Source organism: Ctenocephalides felis, unplaced genomic scaffold (assembly GCF_003426905.1).
Source record: "Ctenocephalides felis isolate EL2017-DRISC unplaced genomic scaffold, ASM342690v1 CF-g0.4_SCAFFOLD_03572, whole genome shotgun sequence".
Classification (NCBI taxonomy): Eukaryota; Metazoa; Arthropoda; class Insecta; order Siphonaptera; family Pulicidae; genus Ctenocephalides; species Ctenocephalides felis.
This window is the reverse complement of record NW_020539726.1, coordinates 2979543-3005665: the sequence shown is the minus strand read 5'-3', so window position 1 is coordinate 3005665 and position 26123 is coordinate 2979543. Positions and strand designations below refer to the sequence as shown.

The 26123-nt window shown below is 30.8% G+C and overlaps 3 protein-coding genes across 4 annotated transcripts; 1 reads left to right on the top strand and 2 right to left on the bottom strand.

Moving 5' to 3' along the window:
• Positions 1 to 5816: 5816 nt before the first annotated feature.
• Positions 5817 to 16813, bottom strand: LOC113387904 (integrator complex subunit 10-like). The gene is made up of 12 exons (XM_026625290.1): positions 16647 to 16813; positions 16531 to 16599; positions 15049 to 15187; positions 14675 to 14788; positions 14224 to 14421; positions 13852 to 14158; positions 11435 to 11596; positions 11175 to 11362; positions 10826 to 10999; positions 10615 to 10758; positions 10447 to 10562; positions 5817 to 6041 (listed from the first exon to the last, which is right to left on the bottom strand). Exons 1-12 carry the CDS (start codon positions 16811 to 16813, stop codon positions 5870 to 5872), a joined length of 1950 nt encoding a protein of 649 aa, XP_026481075.1. The 3' UTR covers positions 5817 to 5869.
• Positions 16814 to 17581: 768 nt separating this feature from the next.
• LOC113387639 (torsin-1A-like) lies at positions 17582 to 23116 on the top strand. Of its 2 annotated transcripts, XM_026624995.1 has the most exons (7): positions 17582 to 17613; positions 17818 to 17973; positions 18037 to 18302; positions 18366 to 18517; positions 18572 to 18720; positions 22732 to 22879; positions 22952 to 23116. In XM_026624995.1, the coding sequence occupies exons 1-7, from the start codon at positions 17586 to 17588 to the stop codon at positions 23073 to 23075; spliced, it is 1023 nt and encodes a 340-aa protein (XP_026480780.1). In that variant the 5' UTR covers positions 17582 to 17585; the 3' UTR covers positions 23076 to 23116. The 2 variants fall into 2 exon arrangements, with proteins under 2 accessions (XP_026480780.1, XP_026480778.1); XM_026624993.1 differs by lacking the exon at positions 17582 to 17613 and having other exon boundaries at positions 17736 to 17973.
• A 310-nt stretch (positions 23117 to 23426) lies between these two features.
• On the bottom strand, positions 23427 to 24842 carry LOC113387903 (integrator complex subunit 12-like). Its single transcript, XM_026625289.1, has 4 exons — positions 24687 to 24842; positions 24484 to 24617; positions 23931 to 24072; positions 23427 to 23859 (listed from the first exon to the last, which is right to left on the bottom strand). The coding sequence occupies exons 1-4, from the start codon at positions 24840 to 24842 to the stop codon at positions 23590 to 23592; spliced, it is 702 nt and encodes a 233-aa protein (XP_026481074.1). The 3' UTR covers positions 23427 to 23589.
• Between the last annotated feature and the right edge of the window lie 1281 nt (positions 24843 to 26123).

Genomic DNA, 26123 nt, shown 5'->3' with positions numbered 1-26123 from the left:
TAGGTAAGTCATGAAATATCAAATAGGAAAGAGAAGGAATAGGGCCCTGTTGAAAAATAGATGTCGCTAGGAGAAAAGATATTCTTTGAAAGGAAATGGTTTGTTTATAAAAAAAATGTTTTAAATTATTATAATTAAAAATATATGTACATATATATACAAATGCATACCCATAATACAAACATATACATATATACCCGCACATACACATACATACATATATACATATATATATATATATATATATATATATATATAAATAAAATGGCCCTCGCGGACCAAATTTGGCATCGGAGCTGAGGAGTAACAGCAACCGTCCGCACCCACGGGAGCAAAAGGATGCCAATGAATGAAGAAGGTGTACGGCCGGAGCGGATTTTTTTTTTCGTTCCAATGGTCACAAGCTCTTACAGCAATGGAGGTAGCTGTAAGGGTGATCACCTCTCGACTTCCCGAGGCACCGCGTTCGGAGACAACCTTTTGCTCTGGAGGACTATTTAAATAGCATGGATAACTATGAAAACCCCCAAAAAAAAACAATTGACAAGTGACGTATTTATGGACGCCGAGCAGGATGCGACCAAAGCCGCTATATTAAAAGTAGGCAAGAAGGATCCCGGTAATCTTCACCGAGACAGAGTAAACTCTGCACCATCGACTAGATGTCGTCAAACGCCGACGGAGAGACTTGGCTCCAAAATTGACGAGCTAGCGGAGTATGTCAAAGATAGGAAAAATGTTCAAAGCAGAATAAAGGAGCTAATCAGGTCGATTGATACACCATATAGCCTGGCGTTGAAAGAATATACGGCAACCCCCAAAACTGTCGAAATGACAGTGCAAACTACACAGACCTCTCCCGAGACAACTATTCAGCCGGATGTAACTCAGACACCAACCCCTAAGACGGGAGTAAAGTACAAACAAAAGACTGCTATCGTCACTTAGCCCCGCCTCTGACGCAGAAACACATCCGCCCAAAAAATCGGTTGTACAAAATAACTGGACGGAAGTGGCTCGACGAAGTTCGAAGAAGAAAGGGACACTGGAACCGAAAGTAATCTTGAAGGAAACCGAGAAACCGGAAACCGAAAAAATCGTATCAAATGATAGTGCTAAGCACAGAAACAGCCATCATGGGAAAACTCGGAGGAAACATAGAACCAAGGCTGTTCTGGTTCAACCAGCTGAAGGACGAACGTGCGCTGATATCCTTAAGGAGATCAAGAAAAAAATAGACCCGTCAGAGACTGGCGCGAATATAAAGATATTGGGTGTGTTAACTGTCGCATTCGCCCAGTTGTTAAAGTGGTCCGCTGTTTCAGATGCCTCGGTTTCGGACACCAACCGCTACAAATGCGGCGAGGAAAATCACAAGTCTGTAGACTGCACGGGAAACCTAAAATCCTTCCTATGTACGGTAGACAAAGAAGATCGGAACAGCGGGAGTCATGTCGCCGGATCCGATACCTGCAAGGCATTCCGTGTAGCACTTGCCGAAGCCACGAGAGAACAGAAATGACGCGATTTTTACAAGATAATCTGAATAGATGTGCCTTGGCGCAGAATCTACTGAGCCAACGTATCTTCGAAGATAAGATCGATATTTGCCATCTCTGCGAGCAATATATGAATATTCAGGATAAATCATGGTTCGCAGATAAATCTGGCACGGCAGCAATATGGATCATAAACTCGAAAGGAGATCACCGTCAATGACAACGGAAGCGAAGAGGGTTTCGTCTGGATCAAGACTCCCACGACCTACTGTGTGAGCGTCTACCTTTCACCAAATGGAGGAATTTGCGTATTTCGCCACAAAATGGCAAGCATAGAAGACACTCTCGGCAAGTTCGACGGAGAAGTAATTGTGGCAATTTCAACGCGAAATCGGCTGAATGAGGCGCCGAATACTCAGACAACAGAGGAAATGACGTGGCAGACTTTGCAGCAAGATTGGACCTTACTGTGCTAAATACTGGAAGTATTACAACTTTTAGAAGACCAGGATATCAGGAATCTATTCTCGACATTACGTTGGTCACTCCAAGTATAGCAAACATGATTGGAAACTGGACTGTATCTGAAGAGCACGTGACATTTAGTATTAGATCTGGTCCGACTCGACCATGCAACTTTTACAAACGGTGGTGGAATGCTAAGAAGCTTGACCCCGAAGCGTTGCAAACAGCCCTCGAGCAAGACGCACCTACTTTTCAAGTTGATGCAACACTAAGTACACGCAGAGAGACGGAAGAAACAGTCCTTAGAACTATGAATGCTATCATCACCTCATGTAACGCCTCCATGCCACGACCAAAAAATCAGGGTGTACACAGTCTAGCATATTAGTGGTCATCAGAGATAGCAGAACTACGAAAAAGATGCCACGCACTAGGCCGCCGCGCCACAAGAGCTGCAAAACGTTCCCCCTACCAAGATTTGTATACAAACGAATACAAACAGGCAAAAAAGACACTAAATAAAGCCATAAAATCAGCTAAAGCTGGATTGTGGAAGGAGATTTGCAATGATCTTGACAAAGATCTTTGGGGCAAAGCCTACCAAATTGTTACAAAACGACTTGGTAGAGCTTTACCAGAAGCGCCGAAATCTCTTACTCTGATAAATTGCATCGTAGCGGAACTATTCCCTAAACACCCGCCACGGAAAAGGAGACAACACGTGGAAAACAGTGAAACTACACCCTTTACTGTGAAAGAACTACAAAATGCGGCGAAAACCATAAAGACAAAAAAGCACCAGGCCCTGATGGCATCCCAGCCTCAGTGATCAAGACTGTAGCCTTGGAATTTCCGTATATTCTTCTGAAAGCCTGCAATGCCTGTCTGGCGACCGGCACCTTTCCTACGGTCTGGAAGCGGCAAAGATTGGTCCTAATAGACAAAGGTAAGGGAACCCCTGTAACACCATCGTCGTTTCGACCACTCTGCATGTTAGACATAGCCGGCAAATTGCTTGAGAAACTCATTCAGAAGGTAACGGAAACAGCAAGAGAAGCATAGCATGGTACTCTTAAAGCTCGTAAAGTGTATCTCCTCCTTACATTCGACGTTAAAAATCCCTTTAACAGTGCGAACTGGGAGGATATTTTAAACGCTCTAGAGTATATTTTATTGCTATTTTATTAATTTACGCGAGCTTGACTGGTGGTCAAATAGACTTTAATATGATGAACTTGATGATGAACATTGTATTTAATGTTCGAATGCTTTTTTCAGCTCTTTTTTTCCAGAAGCCAAATTTGTGCAGCTACTATGATTATTATAAAATTACTATCCTTTTAATATTAACTATGAATAAGCTTGACAAGAGCCTGAAATAATATCTATTATTATTGATTACGGATTGATTATGAATAAATAAATAAATAAATAAATAAATAAATAAATAAATAAATATAATTTTGACGTGAAGCCAGAGAATCTAAGACTAATAAATGACTACCTCGATGAGAGAAAGTTGATAGTAGAAACGACGGAAGGTCATCAAGAACACGAGGTTACAGCTGGTGTACCTCAAGGCTCAATCTTAGAAGCCGATCTGTGAAACGCTGTCTACGACGAGCTCTTGGAGATCCCTTTGCCGAAGCAGGTGGAACTCACGGGCTTTGTGGACGACGTCGCAGCTACGATCGCAGTGGACAGCACTGAGGAGGCTAAACTACTCGTTCGAGAGACCGTCGATACCAAAGAGACCTGGCTTGAGAAACACCATGCAAAGCTCGCCAAACAAAAAACGGAGAGGGTTGTCTTGACTCGACAAAAAAGGTTTCCAAAACCATTCCCTGTAGACATAGCAGAGACAACCTTGACGTCAACAAAGGTCTTGCGCTACCTGGAAGTAATGATAGAGAATACCTCGATAGTGCATGCATAAAAGCTAGCAAGACGGTATCCAACTTGTCAAGGATTATGGCTAACTGCCATGGGACCACGAACCCGAAAACGACGAGTGCTGCTTGAGGTAGTCCATTCTGTACTGCTATACGGAGCAAAGATATGGGCGGATATCCTCAAGCAAAAAACATATAGCGCAAAATAGCGTCGGTGCAAAGGCGAGGAGCTCTGTGCCTATCGCACGGTCTCAGAAGCAGCTGTATTGGTAATAGCAGGCGCCACAAAAATTGACTTGCTAGCATTCAAGATAGCAAAACTCTACGACGCTAAAATAGATGGCGCCCGCAACGTAGACAAATTTTTTTTCACTTTTCTCCGATTTACAAAGAAACAGCTCGACCGATCGTAGCGATAAGTGGACAAACGATAGTCCACATCGAGGTGCATCGAATGGCTTTTAAGTTTTTGAAAACGTCGATTTACGGCAAAAATCTGTTCTCACATACACACACTTTTTCTAAATTTGGTCTCATTCGATTCAGAAGCGCTTGAAACGTCGAGAAAACATAAAATTAGCGAATCAATGAAAACATAAACTTCTCCTTCGGGAATTATTAAGTTGGTTTTTTAAAAAATTCTTTTCTTTTCATAAAATCGTGAGTTTTTTTGAAAATCGTTGGTACTAAAGTGGTGATATGTGCTAGAATCTATCAAGATCTCTTGAACCAAGTTAATTCTAGATGAAAACGATTAATATTGAAACCATTTGATTTAAATAAAAAAAATGTATGCGCCTTTTATTTTCATGATAGCTTACTCATTTTACACGCAGAATTCCTTTAACAGTACTCATTTTACAGCTTATGTTGAGTACTATAAAACCCCATTCCACTGGAATGTATAAAATGTAACAACCCGCCGCTAGATGACTTCAAATACAATAATTAAATCTTGAACTCAATGAAAACTGACTCTCTCTCTCATATCTAGCTTATTATTTCTAGAATACTTTATAAAATACCGATTTAATTGAAATAATTTTGTTCATTACATACGTTTATGCCAAAACATGAAATGAACAATGAATGAAAAAAACAACATGATTGTCATTAAAATGTATACTTTCGGAGATATTTGCAAAAAACGATGAAAAACGCCAAAAAGAAACGAATTTTTAGTAGCCAGTAACTTGAAAAGTATTAATTTTTGAAACATTTTTTCCATAAAATTAGTTTTTCTATCGATATCCGATGTTAGTTTGAGAAAATAAAATTACACCATTGGGAAAGGTGTCTTGTTTTCACTTTTGAACTTGATGGTAAGGTGAACCTAATTCCAAAACTTTATGCAAATCAGGGCACAGAAAAAAAATTCAGACCCAAAACACTCCATAGACTGGAGTAAAGAAAGGGCATGGAGCATCCACAGTTCTTGCAGGTTTGCAGGCTCGGAGCGCAAAAGGTTAAAAAATTAGTCGTCCTTTTTTTGATCATTCATTCATTTAATGTTCGATTGGAATGACTCGAAAAAACATTTTGTTTGTGTTGTTTTTTCTTTAAAAAAATTCTAAATAATCAATCAACATATTCAAAAAAAAAATTTAAACATACATGTAAGTTTGTAAAATGCACTCGTCGCACAATTTAATAAGCACTTATTGCAGTGTAAATAATAATCTATTTGAAATTATTTGAAACAATTATTATTCATTATTGAATAAATTTTATTGATTATAAATAATTTTTATTACCCTAATGCTTGATTGCGATATGGAGAGCTCCAGTAATTTGTCTTAAGGCACAATACCATGCACCACTAGTTCGTATATTAAGTTAAAATAAGTGATCAATAAATCCAAAAATAGTCCAAAAATTAACGAATTCGTTAAATAAAAATTGCCTATTAGCAAATTTTTCCAATTTTTGTTTAAAATTATGTACATATATTTCTTTCTCCATAGCATTTGCTATATTTGACACAAAATTCAATATATTATGATAGTATTATACCTATAAACATAAAACTTTGAGACACTGCACAAGATTGCTTCGTTCAGAAGTAATAAAATTTGCGATTACTTGTTCATACGGCTCATTACATCGACTCAGCTGTAGCTTTATATTTTGCTTAAAATCTTCTTTCACTCCCTTATCTGCATGTCTAGTTCCCATCCTTCTTTGCCTAAAGTCATATTATAAATTAAATTATCTCTGTATAAATGTGTGAAAACTAGTTGGTATTGGTATTTTGCCTTGGGGCAAGGTACATGAACTTCCCGATATATTTAAATAATCGACTTAATCAATAAAAATAAATTAATTTATGAGTGATTAAAAGTATTCCGAGTGAATTTATTACACATATTCGAAAACGTACGAACACGTGAACTCAGAGTATTTTCTAAAAGCAAATTTTCACAAATCAATAATTTTTATAATTAAACCAGTTTCCGTAGGACTTTGATGGTTTAGTATGTTCATAAAGACCAAGTACTCTATCGTTATACCAAGTAAATCGTCTAATTTTAATTCTAACAAACGTCAAAAAAAACTACTCGTCCTAAGGCAATAATATTTCAGTAAGTACTATAAGGCCATGATATATATCGGCAAAAAAAGTTCCATAAAAATAGGCTTCAAATTTTAAAATTCAACAGTTAATTACAAGAAAACGGCTCGGTAGATTTTCACCTAAAACTAATCAGTATCATTCCCAACTAATATCTTTCAAACAATTTTCGATTTTTTTAAATCGATTCGGTAGTATGAGCTTAAATGTGGACGAAAAGTTTAACATTTTCTTCCAAAATTCAAAGAAACGGCTCGGCCGATTGTCGCACAAGCAATAGTCCTCATTGAGGCACATCAAATGGTTTTTAAATTTCTGAAATCGGTTCAGGCATTTTTCAGCAAACGTCGATGAAAGGTCTAATTTTGACAAATGCCAAAAAAACGATACTAATTTTTGACGAATTTTTAAAGCTAAACGAGTTGTCGTAGGGCCGTAATATTTTAGTATAATCTAGAAGTCTATGGGATCGCGTAAAATTGACAAACGCTAGTCCTTATTGAGATACATCGAATTGCTTTTAAATTTTTGAAATCGGTCCAGCCGTTTTTGAGAAAACGTCAATTTACGACAAAAAATCTGTTCGTCAACACGCACACACACACACATAATTTTTTCAAATTTGGTCTTATTCGATTCAGAACGGCTTGAATCGTCGAGAAAACATAAAATTAGCAAATCGGATTTTTTTATGAAAACATAAACTTCTCCTTCGGGAATTTAAAAATTCGATTCTGCACATACTTTTCGTTGTTGATAGTTAAGCTGTATTAGATGCATCAACGAGGGAAATATTCCATTCAGCAACCCAATATATAATATAAGCTTTTAAGCGTATCTAAAAGTTTCTAAGCGTAATATAATTTTCTTTACTATTATGTATCTTATTTTATCACCTTTGGCAGTGTTAAGGTTTAGTTGTTTCCTATCACAGAAAATACATGTAAGTTTGCATAGAAGTTAAATAAAAGTAAATCTGTTGAATCTAATTGTAAGATGAAATTAACAATGCATATTATAAAACAATTAATTAACATATACTTATGAATGATATGTACTTAGATATCGTAAATTAAAGTGGATCTTTTTAGTCTGAGACCTTTAAGTTCCGCTGTACTCTATAATCATATTATCCTCCAGAAGGAGAAGTTTGTTGACATCAAAAAATCCAATTTGCTAATTTTATGTTTTCTCGGCGTTTTAATTTATTTTAAATCGAATAAGACCAAATTTGTAAAAAGTATGTGTGTTGTGAACAAAATTTTTACCATAAATCGACGTTTTCTCAAGAACGGATAGACCGATTTCAAAAATTTAAAAGCCATTCGATGTATCTCGATGAGGACTGCCGTTTGTTAATTTTGCTAACAATATTATTTTGTTTTTTTTCAAAATTCAATAATTCTTCATAATTGAACCAGTTTCCGTAGGACTATAATATTTTATTGTGTTTATTAATTTTAATGTTAACAAACTACTCATTTTCTCAAACTTTGAAGAATTTTTAAAATTAAACTACTTGTCGTAAGGCCGTAATATTTCAGTAAGTTCTATTAGACCATGATATATATCGCCAAAAATGTTCCATAAAAATAGGCTTAATTTTTTTTCAACCGTTCAAGAAAACGTGTCGGTAGATTTTTACCTAAAACTAATCAGTATCATTCCCAACTAATACCTTTGGAACAGTTATTAATTTTTTAAAATCGATTCGGTAGTATGAGCTTAAATGTGGACGAAAAGTTTAACACTTTTTTCAAATTACAAAGAAACGGCTCGGCAGATCGGCGCACAAAACTGACAAACTATAGTCCTCATTGAGATACATCAAATGGCATTTAAATTTCTGAAATCGGTTCGGGCGTTTTTGAGCAAACGGCAATGAAAGGTCTAATTTTGACAAACGCAAAAAACGATATTAATTTTTGAAAACCTGTCGTAGGGCCTTAATATTTTAGTATGTACTATAAGACTATGGCATCTACCGTCAAAAAAAATCATAAAAATTGTCGAAAAAATTATTTTTAACACTTTATTACAATTAAACGACCCGGTAGATCTTTTTTTAGAACTGAAAAAATTGATTTTTGAGATTATTTAAATTTTTGTAAAAAAAATTCCCTTTTGACAAACCGTAATTTTTTTATACTTTGATATATTTTAAACATTTTGAACCTTTTTTTAAGCAATCGCGATACGCTAGCTGCGTAGAATCAAAATAACGAAGCGTGTGGGCGCCGCATTGCAGCATAACGGATACCGGGTACCGTTACAGAACCCATAGAAATGTGAACAAAATTTGTTATTATTAAAATATGTGATAATTTATGCCAAATCGCATTTTTTTACTTTGTTCATTGGAACTCCGAAACCGCCAGACCTGCCTTTCCAAAAATCATCAGTTCTTCATTTCTACAAATAAAATGTATTTTGAATCATTCAGATCGGACCGTCTATTCTCTCAAAAAGTGAATTACCATTTTTGGCACTTTTAGCCCCGCATCATCGGAACGGATGATCCTGACTTGTCCAAAAACTAATTAGCATGTCTCCTTATCAATAGGATTCAAATGTTTTTTAAATTATTCAAATTGGTTTATCCGTGTTTTCGAAATCGTCGACGAAAAATTGTATCCGCACATACATACATACATACACACACATTTTGGTATGCCAAAATGTTCAGAAATCTTTGAAACGTAAAGATATATAAAAATTTTCATTTGCGATTTTTTTGCGATTACTATCACTTGCATTACGGGAAGTTAAATATGTATATAACTAGTTGGTTTGGTATTTAGCCTTGAGGCAAGTTACATGAACTTCCCGATATGTGCAAATAATCGACTTAATCAAAAAAAAAATGTGTAAATAATATACTTCATCAATCCTACTTAAAAAAAACAATAATAATTTTAGCAAACTTTGACGATTTTTTAAAATTAAACTACTTGTCGTAAGGCCCTAATATTACAGTAAATTCTATAAAATCATGATGTATATCGCCAAAAAAAGTTCCATGAAAATCGGCTTAAATTTTTTTTTCAACAGTTAATTACAAGAAAACGGCTCGGTAGATTTTCACCTAAAACTAATCAGTACCATTCCCAACTAATATCTTTCGAACAGTTTTTGATTTTTTAAATTCGGTTCGGTAGGATGAGCGTAAATGTGGACGAAAAGTTTAACACTTTTTTCCAAATTACAAAGAAACGACTCGGCTGATCGTCGCACAAAACTGAGAAACGATAATCCTCATCGAGATACATCAAATGCTTTTTAAATATCTGAAATCGGTTCAGGCGTTTTTGAGAAAACGTCGATGAAAATTCTAATTTTGACAAATGCCAAAACGACCATACTAATTTTTGCAAACTTTGACGAATTTTTATAGCTAAACGAGTTGTCGTAGGGCCGTAATATTTTAGTATGACCTAGAAGACTGTAGTATCTACCGTCGAAAAAAAAATCATAAAAATCGTCGAAATTTTTTTTTAAAAAACTTTATTACAAGAAAACGGCCCGGCCGATCTTTACCAAAAACTAATCAGCACGATTCCCAACTAATATCTATCGAATGGTTTTTGAATTTTCCAAATCGATTCAGAATTGCGGGCTAAAACGTGGACGAAACTTTTTTCACTTTTCTGCAATTTACAAAGAAACGGCTCGGCCGATCGCCGCACAAAACTCAGAAACGATAGTCCTCATCGAGATACATCGAATGGCTTTTAAATTTTTTAAATCGGTCCAGCCGTTTTAGAGAAAACGTCGATTTACGGCAAAAAATCTGTTCACACACACACACACACACACACATACTTTTTCCAAATTTGGTCTCATTCGATTCAGAATGGCTTGAAACGTCGAGAAAACATAAAATTGGCGATTCGGATTTTTTGATGAAAACATAAACTTCTCCTTCGGGAAGTTAAAAATGTAAAACATGTTGCTGACAAAAAATAAATTGAAAAATAAATGATATTAAAAAATAGTACTGATAATATTAATTACTTGCCCTGGATTTAACTCCAAATGAGGAAATATGTCGAAAACGATAGAACCTCCTTGTTCTGAAGATAAATACATTATTTCTTCTAAAATAGCAGCATCAACTATGTATTTCTGCAAAAACTATTGATTAATTTATAAACAACATTTTTAATTTCATATTGAATAAGCATACCTGAAAAAGTGGATATCGAAAAATTTGATTTTTACTTATAATTTCAAATATTCTAGAATACGTCGAACTCTCCTCTAATCGATCAAGTTGCATTAAGACCATTAAATGGCCTAACTCTAAATCAGATAAATTTGTCATGCTAATCTATTATAAAAAAGAACAATCAATCAAAAATAAACTGGCAAAATAATTGATTTAGTTGTGGACTTACTTTTAGAATGTGTATTAAAACTTTAGCACAATAATAAATTATGTGAGTGCTTGTTAAAGGTAAAAAGTGAAGTTGATGTTTGAATAATTGTGTTTGATTAGCTCGGATATTCTGGATATCACCTTGGTGTGTTGGTAAATTAGTTATAGTTGCATCAATATATTCAAAACATTGCTGAAATCAATGGTTCAATTGTTAGAAAAATTAAAAATGATCAAAGTATCTGCATAAGTACTGTTTAATTAATTTAATTCAAAATAATTAAGATTTATATTTTATATAAATAATTGTATAGCGAATTTTTTGTAATAAAACATAATATATGTATATCAAATGCAGTAAAACTTACTGAATACTGTTTCTGCTTTAGAGCAATTGATATCAGTTTCACATTTCTAGCAGAGCTTGATAAAGAATTGGATACTGATCTCAAAGTGGTGGCAACATTATCATACTGTCCACGATACAGTGACATATCTAACCGAAAACTATCTAACCAGTTATCTAAATGTAATCCATACAGTAGTTTGGGAAAATCTATGAAAATATTAGTAGATAAATAATGTAATCAATTATTGGTTTCTCGAATCATTAAATTTTAACACAGACCTCTTCTAAAATTATCAACAGAATGCATTAAATCCCAAGTTTTGATTGCAATATCTAGTGCATTCGATTCTTGAATGATCCCATCAATTTCAATACAAATTTCAGAATCTGTATTTTCCAGCTTTGGTCTTTTTGCAATATGATCTACACTAATATTAACAGCTAAAAAATATAACATTTTTAAATATTTTCAACTTCACCATACATTTAATAAAGTAATCATGTAAATGAAATATTTCCAAATAATATTGTAACTACTTAGTGGTATATTGCATAGTGCAATGCCAAAATTGACAGTTTTTTTTTTCAATAATTGACATATTTAACCGAAATTGAGATTTAGACATTTAGATAAAATTTTCAACTTTTATTTTGAAAATAAAGTTTTCGCTTTCAATCAAACCTTAACATTACGATTTCCAGTTCATATCTCTCAAACACATTTAAATCTAGTTGGTATTGGTATTTTGCTTCGAGGCAAGTTACATAAACTTCCCGATATGTGTAAATAATCTACTTAATCAATAAAAAATAAATTAATTTATGAGTGATTAAAAGAGTGCATTTATTACACATAATTGAAAACAAATGAACACGTTAACTTAGAGTATTTTCTAAAAGCAACTTTTCAAAAATCAATAATTTTTATAATTGAACCATTTTCCGTAATGGTTCAGTATGTTAATTAAGACCAAGTACTCTACCTTTATACCAAGTAAATCGTCTAATTTTAATTTTAACAAACGTACAAAAATCTACTCACTTTCTCAAACTTTGATGAATTTTTAATATTAAACTACTTGTCGTAAGGCTTAATTTCAGTAAGTTCTATAAGTCCATGATATATATCGCGAAAAGAAGTTCCATAAAAATCGGCTTAATTTTTTTTTCAACAGTTAATTAGAAAAAAACGGCTCGGTAGATTTTCACCTAAAAAGGATCAGTATCAATCCCAACCTTTCAAACAAATTTTGATTTTTTAACATAGATTCGGTAGTATGGAGCACAAAACTGAAAAACGATAGTCCTCATTGAGATACATCAAATGGTTTTTAAATTTCTGAAATCGTTTTTGAGCAAACGTCGATGAAAGATCTAATTTTGACAAATGCCGAAAAAAACGATACTAATTTTTGCAAATTTTGTCGATTTTTTTAAATAAACGTCGTAGGGCCGGAATATTTTAGTATAATCTATAAGACTATAAGTATCTACCGTCAAAAAAATAATAATAATAATCGTCAAAAAAAAATTCTCATCGAGACATATCGAATGGCTTTTAAATTTTTGAAATCAGTCCAGCCGTTTTTGAGAAAACGTCGATTTACGACACACACACATACTTTTTCCAAATTTGGTCTCATTCGATTCGGAATGACTTGAAACGTCGAGAAAACATAAAATTAGCGAATTGGATTTTTCATGAGAACATAAACTTTTCCTTTGGGAAGTTAAAAATATCTGTAATTACATTAATTAGCGCTCAGACATGTGCTTATATGTCCTAAAATTGAAGCCCCTTATTCCGAAATTTAATGAATTTATATAATTCAACCAATTTTTGTAGAACTGTTGACTGCATAACTGTTCACTGCATAAACTTTATCAACATAATAAATTTTATGAAAAACGTCGAAACATTTTTTAAAAGAATCAATCAATTATTTTGTATAGCATTAGGCATCGGCACGATTACATGATATACATATTATCATGTACATAGTTGATATTATTTTATCATTTAAATTAATGGTAGAATATTTTTATGCAACTAGAGAAGTTTTGTAGACTTATTTTTCTGCTGATTCTAAAAAAATGAATTGACCAATGTTTTCTTAACTCCTCCTAATCCAATGTCCATTAAATTTGTGAAATTAAAATTTTGACTTGTCACATCACAAAAGCGACTTTTGAATCATATTTTTTCAAAATTGTATAAATATTTAAAATTAAACGACTTGTCATAGGACTGTAATATTTTAATATGTTCTTTAAGACCATGATGTCTATCAACATAAAAAGTTTCATCAAAAAGATTTTCAAAAGTTGTTTAAAAAGAAACGTCTCGACCGATTTTTGTCCAAAACTAATCTGCAGGATTCCAAAATAATAAATCTTTCTAAACATCATATATTATGTTATCGGCATTCCAAAACCAACTACAATATTGCAGTTCTGATATTTTTAGATTATTAATATTTAAACCAAAAGATTGGTGGTTCGAGCCCACCCGCGGGCGTAAAATAAGTATTGTTTACTCGTACTATTATCACCAGCATAACAAGAAAAAATATCTTTCAAACCGTCTTTGAATTATTTAAAGATAGATTCAGAATTTTTCACTTTTTAACAGTTAGATTGGTAGTCATTTTAAATACAAGTATCTAATATTGGGCACTTAGTAATAATAAATTTACCTTTATGAAGTTCAATAAGTGTTGTTTTGACATAATTCCCCTTTACACAGCATATTAAATCATTTGTATACTCATGAAGACATTTTAGAAAGAGTATTGTACCACAAAACAATAATTTTTTATCATCGCCATTCATTGGTTGTTTTTTTGGTGTTAATCTTTGCAATAGTTTGGAATAATAATTTTCCTTGTTCCATGAGTTATCGAAACAAACCAGGTGGTTTTCCCAACCCAACTGTTTTCCAACAAACTCAAGAATACTAAATGTTTTATTCCATATGCTCCAAGAGAATTGTGTGCTTTGTTTCTATTAAAATGCAAACCCAAAATAATAATTGATATGCAAATGATTATACGATGTTTATATCTTACCTCAGTGTTATACAATTTATTCATGTAAAAATCTATGCTTTTTAGGAATAATCTATGGAGCATATTTACTGGAAATATTGAAGGTGTTGTCTGCATTGGAGTTATTAAAGGCATTACTTCATCCATGAGCAGTTCTACCCAAGAGGTTGTTCCAGAACCATAGCATTCAGCGGAAAGTAAAGTTTCAACAAGGCTAGGCTGATGATAATAAATGAAATAAATAAAAATTCAAGCCAACGGTTATGCCATTATAAAATCATTAAAGATTTTATTATTTTAGGGAACGCCGTTATTAGTCATCAAATAATAAATAATAAATAAGCTAAGTAATAAAGAATAATATAAATTAATTTATATTAATTGATATAATTATATCAATTTTTAAATTTTGATTGTTGAATAAAAAGATAATTCGTCCTTGCATAATATTTCATTTAATTGAACTACTCACCCCATATGTACTAATGGTTTTAGGAAATTTATGAACAAGAAGAAGTAATAATCTGCAATGTTCCAATGTATCCTCGCTATGATCTGCTGTTAGCATGAGCAGTTTATGTTGGACCTGTGTATTAGATATTCTCTTACATTTATGTATTATTTTTGATTACTTGAATACAATACTGAGAATGACACTATAACTATAACATAAATCGATAGCAAATAACAATAATCCTAGCAGTCGTTCAGACATGTTATATAGAAAAGTAAGACAATTTAGATGTACTCAAATTGTCTTACTTTTCTTATCATTTGTAATTTCAATTAATAAGTCACAAGCAATAAATAACATTTAACAACTGTTGGATAAAATATAAAAATTACCTCTTCATTTAAATTCTGAAACATGTCTGATAAAAACTCTTGTTCTGCTGTTAAATCTTCCTTCGGACATCGTAAAGCTGATGCTATTGCAGAAACTTCATCCCATAATTCTGGAGGTGGTTGCTTGAAATTACTTATTCTAAAAGTATAAAAGATTAGAAATATTAATTAAAAAACTTGCAATAAATCAGTAAAACTATTAATATATGTAATTGACAATACTGTGTTTAGTGATGCACAAATATCCATGGATAAAAAAATAATATATATTAATTTTAATGCGCAAGCATAAATGAAATAATTTTTTAAATATTTCTTTAACACTTAATATTTCCTTTTAACACACAAATTTAAAATTATGTACTAAAAAGCAAAAAAAATAATCAGTAACATTTTTTGAGCATTTGGTCATTAGTTTAGATATAAACCAGTGATGATTATACTTTTTCTGATGATAACACTTGAGACTGCTAATCGAGATAAATATTTGAAAATTGATGGATAGCATTCCCTGTTTGCAACATATGAGTAATGATACATATGCTAATTTGACAAACAGAACAATTTTGTGAAAATATAATAAAAGTAAGACAATGAATTTAAGATTTCTAGTAACAATCATTCTACACATTTAATTCAAACAATCATTCATATTTGATCCAAATATTTTAAAATCTGCATAGCATAAACTTAAGTACAGGTAACCCCCATATAACACGGTTGTTATGTTCCAGAAATGTTATAAGGGACAAAGTACTAGTACAAAAAGAGTGGTTACGTTCCAAGAATTCAAAAACACATGCTACATATCACAATTTTATAATAAATACTGTTACATTTAATCATTTTTTAAGAAGTAATATACATTACTTGATTTATATAATTTTTTCGTCATAATTAACAAGTAAGTGCTATCCAACATGATCCTTTTTTTTGCAAGATATCCTCATCCCCTGAGCAGTTTTCTATACTACTCTCAGATCCATGCATCATTTTTTGAAAAAAAAAAATTATATTTGGGATTACTTGCTTTTTACATATTTATATATTTAACACATGTAAAGTAATCCTTATTACTTTACTTTATTTTATTTGAAAAATTGCTTAAGAATTATTTAATATGTTGTTTGGATAATCCTAGAATTTTTTTTTTCGATAGAACGTACGCGCTCTAATAATATATATCAAATTAGTTATTTTTTGCACTAGTTTGATCACATTTATTGAGCGATTTTACTAATTTTATATTAGATAAAGTTTGCTTTTCATAGCTTTTACAATATTTCTTATTTTATTAAAACTTTCCTCAATTCTTAAACCGTGTTATGCAAACCCGAAAGTACCGTGTTATGAGGGGGATCGTCTCAATTCTTAAACCGTGTTAGAACAGATCCATGTTATAGAAGTACCGTGTTATGCGGGGGTTACCTGTACCTAATTCAAATTAGACTGAAAAAAATTTATATAACTACATGAACATACATAAAATTAAAATACTTCGCTGATTTCTCCACATCGCGATCCAATTTTTCAATTTTTGTATGCTTCATACTGAAAAGACATAAAATTAAATAAAAAAAAACAAGGATTAATCTCACTTAAGCATCGAATACAGGTATACCTGCACTCCAAAATGATTTGGAAATAAAGTTTGTGCAGTTATAATAAGAGCCTTTGCCCTACATGAATCAGTCTCTAAAAACTGTTTAGCTTTTAAAATAACTATATCTTCTTCGGTGTTATTTAAAGCATTGCAGTTCATCATCATTTACAAGCAGATTATCGGTTGCAAAAATGGCTAAAGAAGAAAATCAAACTATGTTAAAATTTGAACATTTATTTGCATTATTGTAATGAATTGGAATTCTTATGAAAACTTGATTATTATCATAAATATCAAAAACATAGCAATAACATTACAAAATAGAGACAATTAAATGACATAAGTGAAATAATCAAAAAAGCATGTTGTTTTAATTTGAAGTTCGTAACATACAAAAGAAGGGTTTCAACATAGATAAATAAACATAAGGTTTCAAAGTAAACTGCTGACAACATAACAGAGTTTACATAAGGACCATGTTTACTTATCTATGATAAGGACTAATGTTTATTTTGGTTCATTTATCTACGCAAATAACAACAATAAAATTAATAACTAATATCTTACATGATTTATAATTAAATCTTAAAAATACATTATAATACAAAAAAACAATATTATTTTTATTCACATATTTATTACACATAAATACACCAACACTCTTCTTTTATCTATGGGTAGAAGGCATAGACCTTATACAATTTCAATTGTATAAGGTCTATGGTAGAAGGGCAAAACGCATTTAATTTTCAGCCCATAGTTGTCAAGCGATATGCGTAAAACATCACTCATTTTCTAGCTCTCTGAATGAAAAAGTCTAGTAAATAATCTAGTACACATTGACTAAGGTTATGTTCATATCTATATTCTTAAATCTCTTTTACCACCTATGGGTATGTCAAATGGGCGTAGGGAAAATGTCAAGGAAATGTCAATGTCAAAAAGTACTTGCTTATTTTTAGGTTAATGCCACAAAATACAATGTGTATATTTTGACTTCCTCTCATCTTATGTATTACAAAAATTATAAATCATGTGCCGCTGCGCAAAATTAAATATTTTTATGGCTTGTAGAAATTGAGTTATTTATTTTAAAAGATAAATTGAAATGCTTCATAAAAAACTTATTGTTTTGTATTTATTACTATTGTTATTATTAAATATAGAATGCATAGAACCAATAACAGGGACTATTTTTGGAGGAATAGCTGCTATGGCTGGAAGTGCGATATTCTATAACTCTTTTGATATGTTAAAAGATAATACATACTGTAAATATGCAGAATGCTGTAACAGTTATTCTATTCCCTATGATATTAAAAGTATATTTAACAGCATTTTTTGTATTATCTGATTCACCAGATTTATTGAAATAATTTTTTTAGAACTTTATACTTCTCTAACACATCACGTTTATGGGCAGCATCTTGTTCTCGATACTGTTGTACCTGCCATACAAGGCCATATATCATCATCATCTCCAAAGAAACCACTGACATTAAGCTTTCATGGCACTCCTGGAAGTGGTAAAAATTATGTATCTCAATTTATAGCTAATAGTTTGTACAGATATGGAGAAAAGAGCAAATTTGTGCATAGTTACAATGGCGGATTACATTTTCCTCTGCAAAGTAAAGTTGACGAATATAAGGTATGAAAATATTAAATGATCTATACAATATAATTATGTGATTATTATTGATATGTTTTATAGGAAAAATTAGTATCTGATATTAAATCAGCTGTGAAAGCATGTGATAAATCTTTATTTATTTTTGATGAAGTTGACAAAATGCCTGTTGGAGTTCTTGATGCCTTGAAACCATTTTTAGATTACAATGCTCATATTGATGGATTGGATTTCCGGTAAGTTGATAATAATTTCACTATATTAACATTCTAAATTTAATTATATTTTAGGAAATCTATTTTTATTTTCTTATCTAACAAAGGAACTAAAGAAATAACATTCCATTTGATTAAGTTATGGAACGACGGTTTGGAAAGAGAGAAAACAAAGCTTTCTCATTTTGAGCCACTTGTTATTAAAGGCGCTTTTGAAGAAGAAGGTGAATACCTTATTAGTTTATTTGGATTATTAAATAGAGCTGGCCTGGTGAACATTTTACTACCTGCAATTAATTTGTTTCCATTTAATTGTGAGTGTCCGTATTATTCAAATTGCATTAATGTTTTCTTCCTGTATATCTTCTTTGTTTGATTTTAATATATTATACTGATACAAATTATGTGATGAAGATCAAAAAATTTTATCAATGTCTTCTTAGATGCTTGTATATGAATCGATAGAAAATCTCAACAAGAACATATATCACATGATTAACAGCAAAAATCAAAAAAAAAAAAAAAAAAATGATATGATGAATCAACCGGCTTTTGCCAATAAGTTTTATGAAATATGTACAACATATTTTACTTCACTTGATACACCAGGCCTCTCAATATAAATACTCAATGAAATTGATATTTTTAAAATATTAAGGCAGAATGATATTTATATGCTCATTTCCTTTTTTTTTAAACTCTTTTTACAGTTTGTCTTAGAAATTATATAAAAAACTATGTGTGATAGCGTCCCCTTGATGATGTGACTGCATTTTTCGCATGCATTGCATTCATTGTTTTTTTTTAAAGTAAAATTATTGCACTAAGTCAGAAAAATGTCATTTAAAATTCAGATTAATTATTCGATTACTAAAATGGCTATTATGAATTAGAGATCTGTGGAAGGAGGGTGAAAATTTAGAGTTGTGTGCATTTTTTAATATAATATTGTGAACATTGATTAAAAATTTTAAGAAAAATTGATTCCAAAATAAAAGGATGGGGACGGACAACCCTTGATAAAAACTAGTTGGTATTGGTTAATTTAGTTTATGTATTTGGTTACATGAACTTCCCGATATGTGTAAATAATCGACTTAATTAATAAAAAATAAATTAATTTATGAGTGGATTTATTACACATAATTGTGTAATGAATGAACACGTTAACTCAGAGTATTTTTAACAAGCAACTTTTCAATAACCAGCAATTATTATATTTGAACCAGTTTCCGTAGGATTTTAATGGTTTAGTATGTTTATTAAGACCAAGTACTATATTGTTATACCAAGTAAATGGTCTAAACTTTGATGCATTTTTAAAATTAAACTACTTGTCGTAAGACCGTAATATTACAATAAGTTCTATAAGACCATGATATATATCGCTAAAAAAAAATCTATAAAAATCGGCTTAAATTTTTTTTTCAACAGTTAATACAAAAAAACGACTCGGTAGATTTTCACTTAAAACTAATCAGTACCATTCCCAACCAATATCTTTCGAACAGTTTTTGATTTTTTAAAATCGGTTCGGTAGGATGAGCTTAAATGTGGACGAAAGTTTCTTTGTAATTTGAAAAACACTGTTTTTCAAATTACAAAGAAACGGCTTTGCAGATCATCGCACAAAGCTGACAAACGAAAGTCCTCATCGAAATACATCAATAGCTTTTAAATTTCTGTAATCAGTTCGGGCGTTGTTGAGAAAACGTCGATGAAAGGTCTAATTTTGACAAATGCCAAAAAAACGATACCAATTTTTGCAAACTTTGACGGATTTTCAAAGTTTTTAGTATGATCTAGAAGACTATAGTATCTACCGTCAAAAAATTTTTTTAACACTTTATTACAAGAAAATGGCCCGGCCGATCTTTACCAAAAACTAATCAGCACGATTCCCAATCAATATCTTTCGAACGGTTTTTGAATTTTCATAATCGGTTCAGAATAGCGGGCTAAAACGTGGACGAAAAAATTTTCACTTTTCTGCTATTTATAAAGAAACGTCTTGGCCGATCGTACCACAAAACTGAAAAACGATAGTCCTCGTCGAGATACATCTAATGGCTTTTAAATTTTTGAAATCGGCCCAGCCGTTTTCGAGAAAACGTCGACTTACGGCAAAAAATCAAATTAGCGAATCGGATTTTTTTTATGAAAACATAAACTTCTCCTTCGGGAAGTTAATAAATAGTATCTTGAAGTAAAAAGAGTTCCATGTATTAATTTTGAAATTAAAATATAACATTTTCGAATTGTATGATTTTAAAGATATACGTACAATTATTTGAAACGTATTTTAGGATTATGATAAAAAAAAACGAAATTTTATGATTGAAATAGCTGGTTTGCTCAATTTGCGAACAACCTCTGCGTTAAATTCATTATCTCCAGTTGTGCCGATCGCATCAGAATTCTTTTTTTATTATTATACTTATATTGAAGTCCTTTTTATAATAATTTAAAAACAATCTTTTTGCAAATTTCTTAGCAATAACAACCCTTAAATATTTACAAAGATTTTTCAACCTTTCCCCAAATTCAATCGATTGAAAAAAAACATAGCAGAGAAAAAAAGAAAAAAACACGTAGCAGAGTAAAAAAAAAAATGTTTTTTTTTTAACCTTTATAAGCACTCAAGGGTATTTATTGTTAAGAAAATTGCATTTTTTCTTGAATTGTTATAAAGTTGGCTCCAATATGGTACAATAAAAAAAAATACTGATCCAATCAGCACAACTGGAAATAATTAATTTAACGCAGAGGATGTTCATAGAAACAATATTTTGTTTTCAGTTCAAAACTCAAAACTTTTTGAAGTATGCAAAAATTATATATTTCTAATATTGAATACAGCTTATCACCTAATTTGGATATAAATGCACGCGGTGAACAAATAAAATTTAAAATCAGTTAATTAGTTCAGGCGTCCACCGCGAACTAGTATCGTGGCACGAACTTTATTGGCTGAATTATATAAATTCATTAAAATTTGGAAAAATAAGCTTCAATTTTAGAATATTCAAGCACGTGTCTGCGCACTATAATTAATATAATTACAGATAGTTTAAATGTGATTGAGAAATATCAATCGGAAATCGCAATATTTAGATTTAAGTGAAAGCGAAAACTTTATTTTCGAAATAAACAGTTGAAAATTTTATTGTAAGTACCTAAATCTCAATTTCGGCTGATTAAATGAATTATTACGAATTTCGGGAAGTTGTCTTAAGGCAAAATGCCAGTTTCAACTAGATAGTCTTTTTATTTAAATTTGAAAATTTTGATTGCTCAGAAATTTCAAGAAATTACATTTTTTGTGGCGATAATGTTTCTATATTATTTATAGTGATAATAAATAAATATATTTCAAGAGCAAACTTCAAGACGGAGTACAAAAACCTAGACTAAAAAATATTAGGATACTTAATATTTTTAGCAAGGATTTACTCAAAGTTTTAGTTTTCAATTTGCTTTTTTGAATTCATGTGTGTATGTGCGTTCATGAGTCTATAAATAAACTAATGTTTGTGAAGATCTTTATTTTAACTAATTAATGTTCATGGTTTTTAAAAATATAATAAAATTGAACAATTTTCGAATCTATCAAAATATTGACAATATTTAAAAATTTTTAGAATCTGAAACATTTTATTATTGATATTTTTTCTAAACAAAAGTTTTAAATTTTTAAAAATACATTTGTTCGTTTATAATGCGCATTCATTAGATGTTGAGTTCGCAGAGAAATGGGCATAAAATTATATTTTGAGGATTATAAATGAAAGCTATTTGTGTATATTTTACTACTCTGAATGATGATTCCTTTATGGATACGACACTTAAGGACAAAAATATTGGTGTTTTTAAAATATGGATTTCCATAGTTTTACTGGCCATCCTTCTAACGTTAAGTGGTAATGGGTCTACCTTCAGTGAGCTCAATTTAATATAAATTATTGAAATTGTTAAATTAGTGGATCACATCATTGTGTTGCCTTAATAAAATGACTATAGATATTTGATGGGTATTTGAATGAAGGCATTCAATAAATTCACACAACTTTATAAAATTAAGCTATTATATTACCCAAACCTTGCAAATGCGCAATTTTGTAGAATTGAAATATGATTTTATTGTTTGTTAATATTATATTTGTTTTTGATTATATGCATTGTAATATATAATAAAAGTACTAAGAACATAATTTAAATTCTAATTACAATTTCAGGGGGTTTTAAATATTCTTCAAATATTAAAAGTGGACTCATAGATCATTACATACCTTTTTTCCCCCTGGAAAGAAGGCATGTGGAAATGTGCATCAAGGATGAGTTTTTGAATCTGGGAATCATTTCTCCTCAGGAAGAATATATTGAGTGAGTTTTTGAAATAATTTCACAGTATTTCATGTTGGAAAGAAATGTTATATAAAACTATTAATAATTTAGGGAGGTATTGAGTTTTGTAACATATGGGCCAGATGATAAACCTATCTTCTCAAAAACTGGCTGTAAGCGAATAAGTCAAAAAGTAGCAGCCATAGTAACAAGAGAAAAAATGAATAAGGATTAAATGAAAAATAAGGAATCATAGATTATAATGATGGTTGGAAATATGGAATAATAATGCCTATATGTAATAACTAATAAATAATATTAATTTTTCTAATTTATATCGTTGTTTATATTTAATAATTAAAAAATACTAATGTGGACTAAAAAGTGCCAAAATCATATAAACAACTCTATTTTATTACCAATACCTTGTTTTAATTATAACAATGTTCATACAGTCAGCTAACAGCTATGCAACAAGCACCAGTAAAATCTTTTTGGAAAAAAGCTGTTTTTTTTTCACAAAAGGCTAGTTCTCAACATCTCAAAAGAGAGTTGTTATCATTTATAGAAAATGAGTTGGGTGCCTTAAAGCTGTTTAAGTTATTTTTAAATAAAATATTGAATTTACTCTTTATACTTTACAAATAGAAGAAAAATCTTCAAAATCAATAAAACTGTTTGCTTGTACAAATCATTAATTACGTATGACATGATTTATTTTAATGATATATAATTAACATTAATGATATTTAATGTTTTTTTTTTGATTCACCTTGTTTTGATGCCTTTCTTTTAAGATTTTGAGCATGTTTATCAGGCGTTAGGATTTTTATATGTGGTGTTATTTTTGAAGAAGATACTGTAGGGCTACTACTAGAAGATTTAGTGGAAGATTCACTTTTTGATTTAGAACTGCTTCCACTGTATAATTTGGTATATCCTGAACTGGAAGCAGGTGATTTTGATGATTCCTTAGATCTGTCTTTATAGGATTTTTGTACAGAAGTAGAAGTTTCAATCTTAAAATAAAAATAGAAATTAAATAATTTGTTTAAAAAAAGTAAAGTATCATTTGAAATCAATGAATTACTTTGCACTCTGAACAACTCCAACAAATATCAGGATCATTTACATCATTTTCGGGAATGTGCGGTCTGTGACATTCTTGATGATAAAGTGAATGACATTCTGAACACTCCACAAGTCTATTGCCTGCAGTTACATCCATCCCCCTAAAATCATATATGTGATTAAAATGTAATAAAAATATTATAAAGGCAAAACAAAAGCTAAGTCTCTTTGAAAAAAGTACAACAAATTAAAAAAACAAGATTGAGTAACAAATATCTCAAAACTGAATAATGTTGAAAGCAAAAATAAAATGTGGACGAGCATTGATAAATATCTGAAATCATTTATTTATTACATACTATTACTGAAAAAGTTAACCAATAAATATATAAAATAAATACAAGCATATTTATAATAAAATACATTTTATACATAAGGTATATACTGATGTGTACATAAGCATTAAAAATGTACATAATCACCCTTCAAAATATCAAGTTAAAAATTTATTGTTTCAAATATCTTGCAACATAAAAAACCTTCCTTAAAATGACAATTTTCATATGAAATACCTGCAGATTATACAAGTGAGATCATCCTGCAGCAAATTTTTAAGTCCCTCGACCATTGAATCATCATGTGATGTTATTATATCTGTATCACAGGCCGTAATTAAGCCACAAACTTTTTGCTCTTCATCTAAAATCTTTAAGTTAAAATAGTAAAAAATCATTGTATGTTTATTTCAGATATAAATTGTTACTGATGTACCCACTTCTTTCTTTAAGGCATTAGTAAGGGTTTTGTGAGAACCATACTTTTGTTTTATAGCTTCATCTAGGTATAATCTGATTAATTCAGCAGAATCTGCACTATTTGATTGTAGTAAGCGACAAGCTCTTAATGCACATTCCGTTTCTCCATTAGACATAATGATAATGTTTTGGAAAAAGACTGAAATTTTTAATCAAATAAATAATTAATATAAGTAGCCATTTTTTTTTAAATTGATGAATGTTTCGAGTAATATCATTCATTATAAATTGTATGTATGATGTAAGTATTTTTCTACATTTATTTTATATAACCCTACTTTTTGAAAACTAAATAAAATTACTTGTTTTCAATTAATTTCATTCTATTGTTAATTATGAATTTTCCGTTATCATCACAGCCGTTTTGAAGGTTTTTAATTTTTAAAGTTCATATATATTATTCAAAATTGTTTACCTATTTGAAATTAGACAGTTCGACGTTATTCATATATTATTCGAGAAAACACTAAAGGTGCGTCCACACCTAACGAACAAACACGAACGAACATAAAAGAACGTACCAGAACGAACGGCAACAGCATAGTGTGGACGCCACGACGATCACGAACGAACATAAACAAACATGGCGAGCAATGTTCCGCAACTTGTCGGTACATCAAAGGGAATTGTTTGTTCATGTTTGAACTCGTATGTGCAGTGTGGACGTCTCAAACGAACGCAAACGAACATTTTTGTTTTAATAATTTTAATAATTTAATAATAATTTTTTAATAATTTAATAATAATGTTAATAATTTAATAATATTTACTTTTATTATTGTGTACAGTTTGAAAATTTTAATATATTTACTTTTAATTATTGTGTACAGTTTGAAAATTTTGAATAAATTATGGAATGGTCAAATGACGTAATTTTATCATTCATAATGAAATAGAAAAGTTTCCTATAATATGGGAGACTAAAGACCCTTTTTATAAAATTATTAGAAAAAAAACGATGCTTGGGAAAGTGTAGGCAAACGTTTGGGATGTCAGAAGCTGCAGTAAAGAAGAAATTGCAGTCTTTACAAGTAAATATTAAACTTGTTATCATACATAGATTCAACATATATGTTGAGTGAGAGTATGAAAATTGAGTATAGTTATCTCAAACCTGGAATGTTCAGCTTGCTCCGAATATGAATGCTGAGGAAAGGAAACGACTCAAAATTAAATATTAAATACAAAAACTGAGTGAAATTAATTGAATAATTTATTACAGTATATTTGCAAAATATACACGAACAAAAATCACACAAAAACCAGTGAAAATGCCGTATGATTAAAGCTTACATCCATATCAATAATAAAACTGACGTTTCACGGAACATCTACGAACAACGAAATTTCAAGCTCTCACGCTTTTAACTGCTTGTTCAAGTTCGTTTGAAATTTTT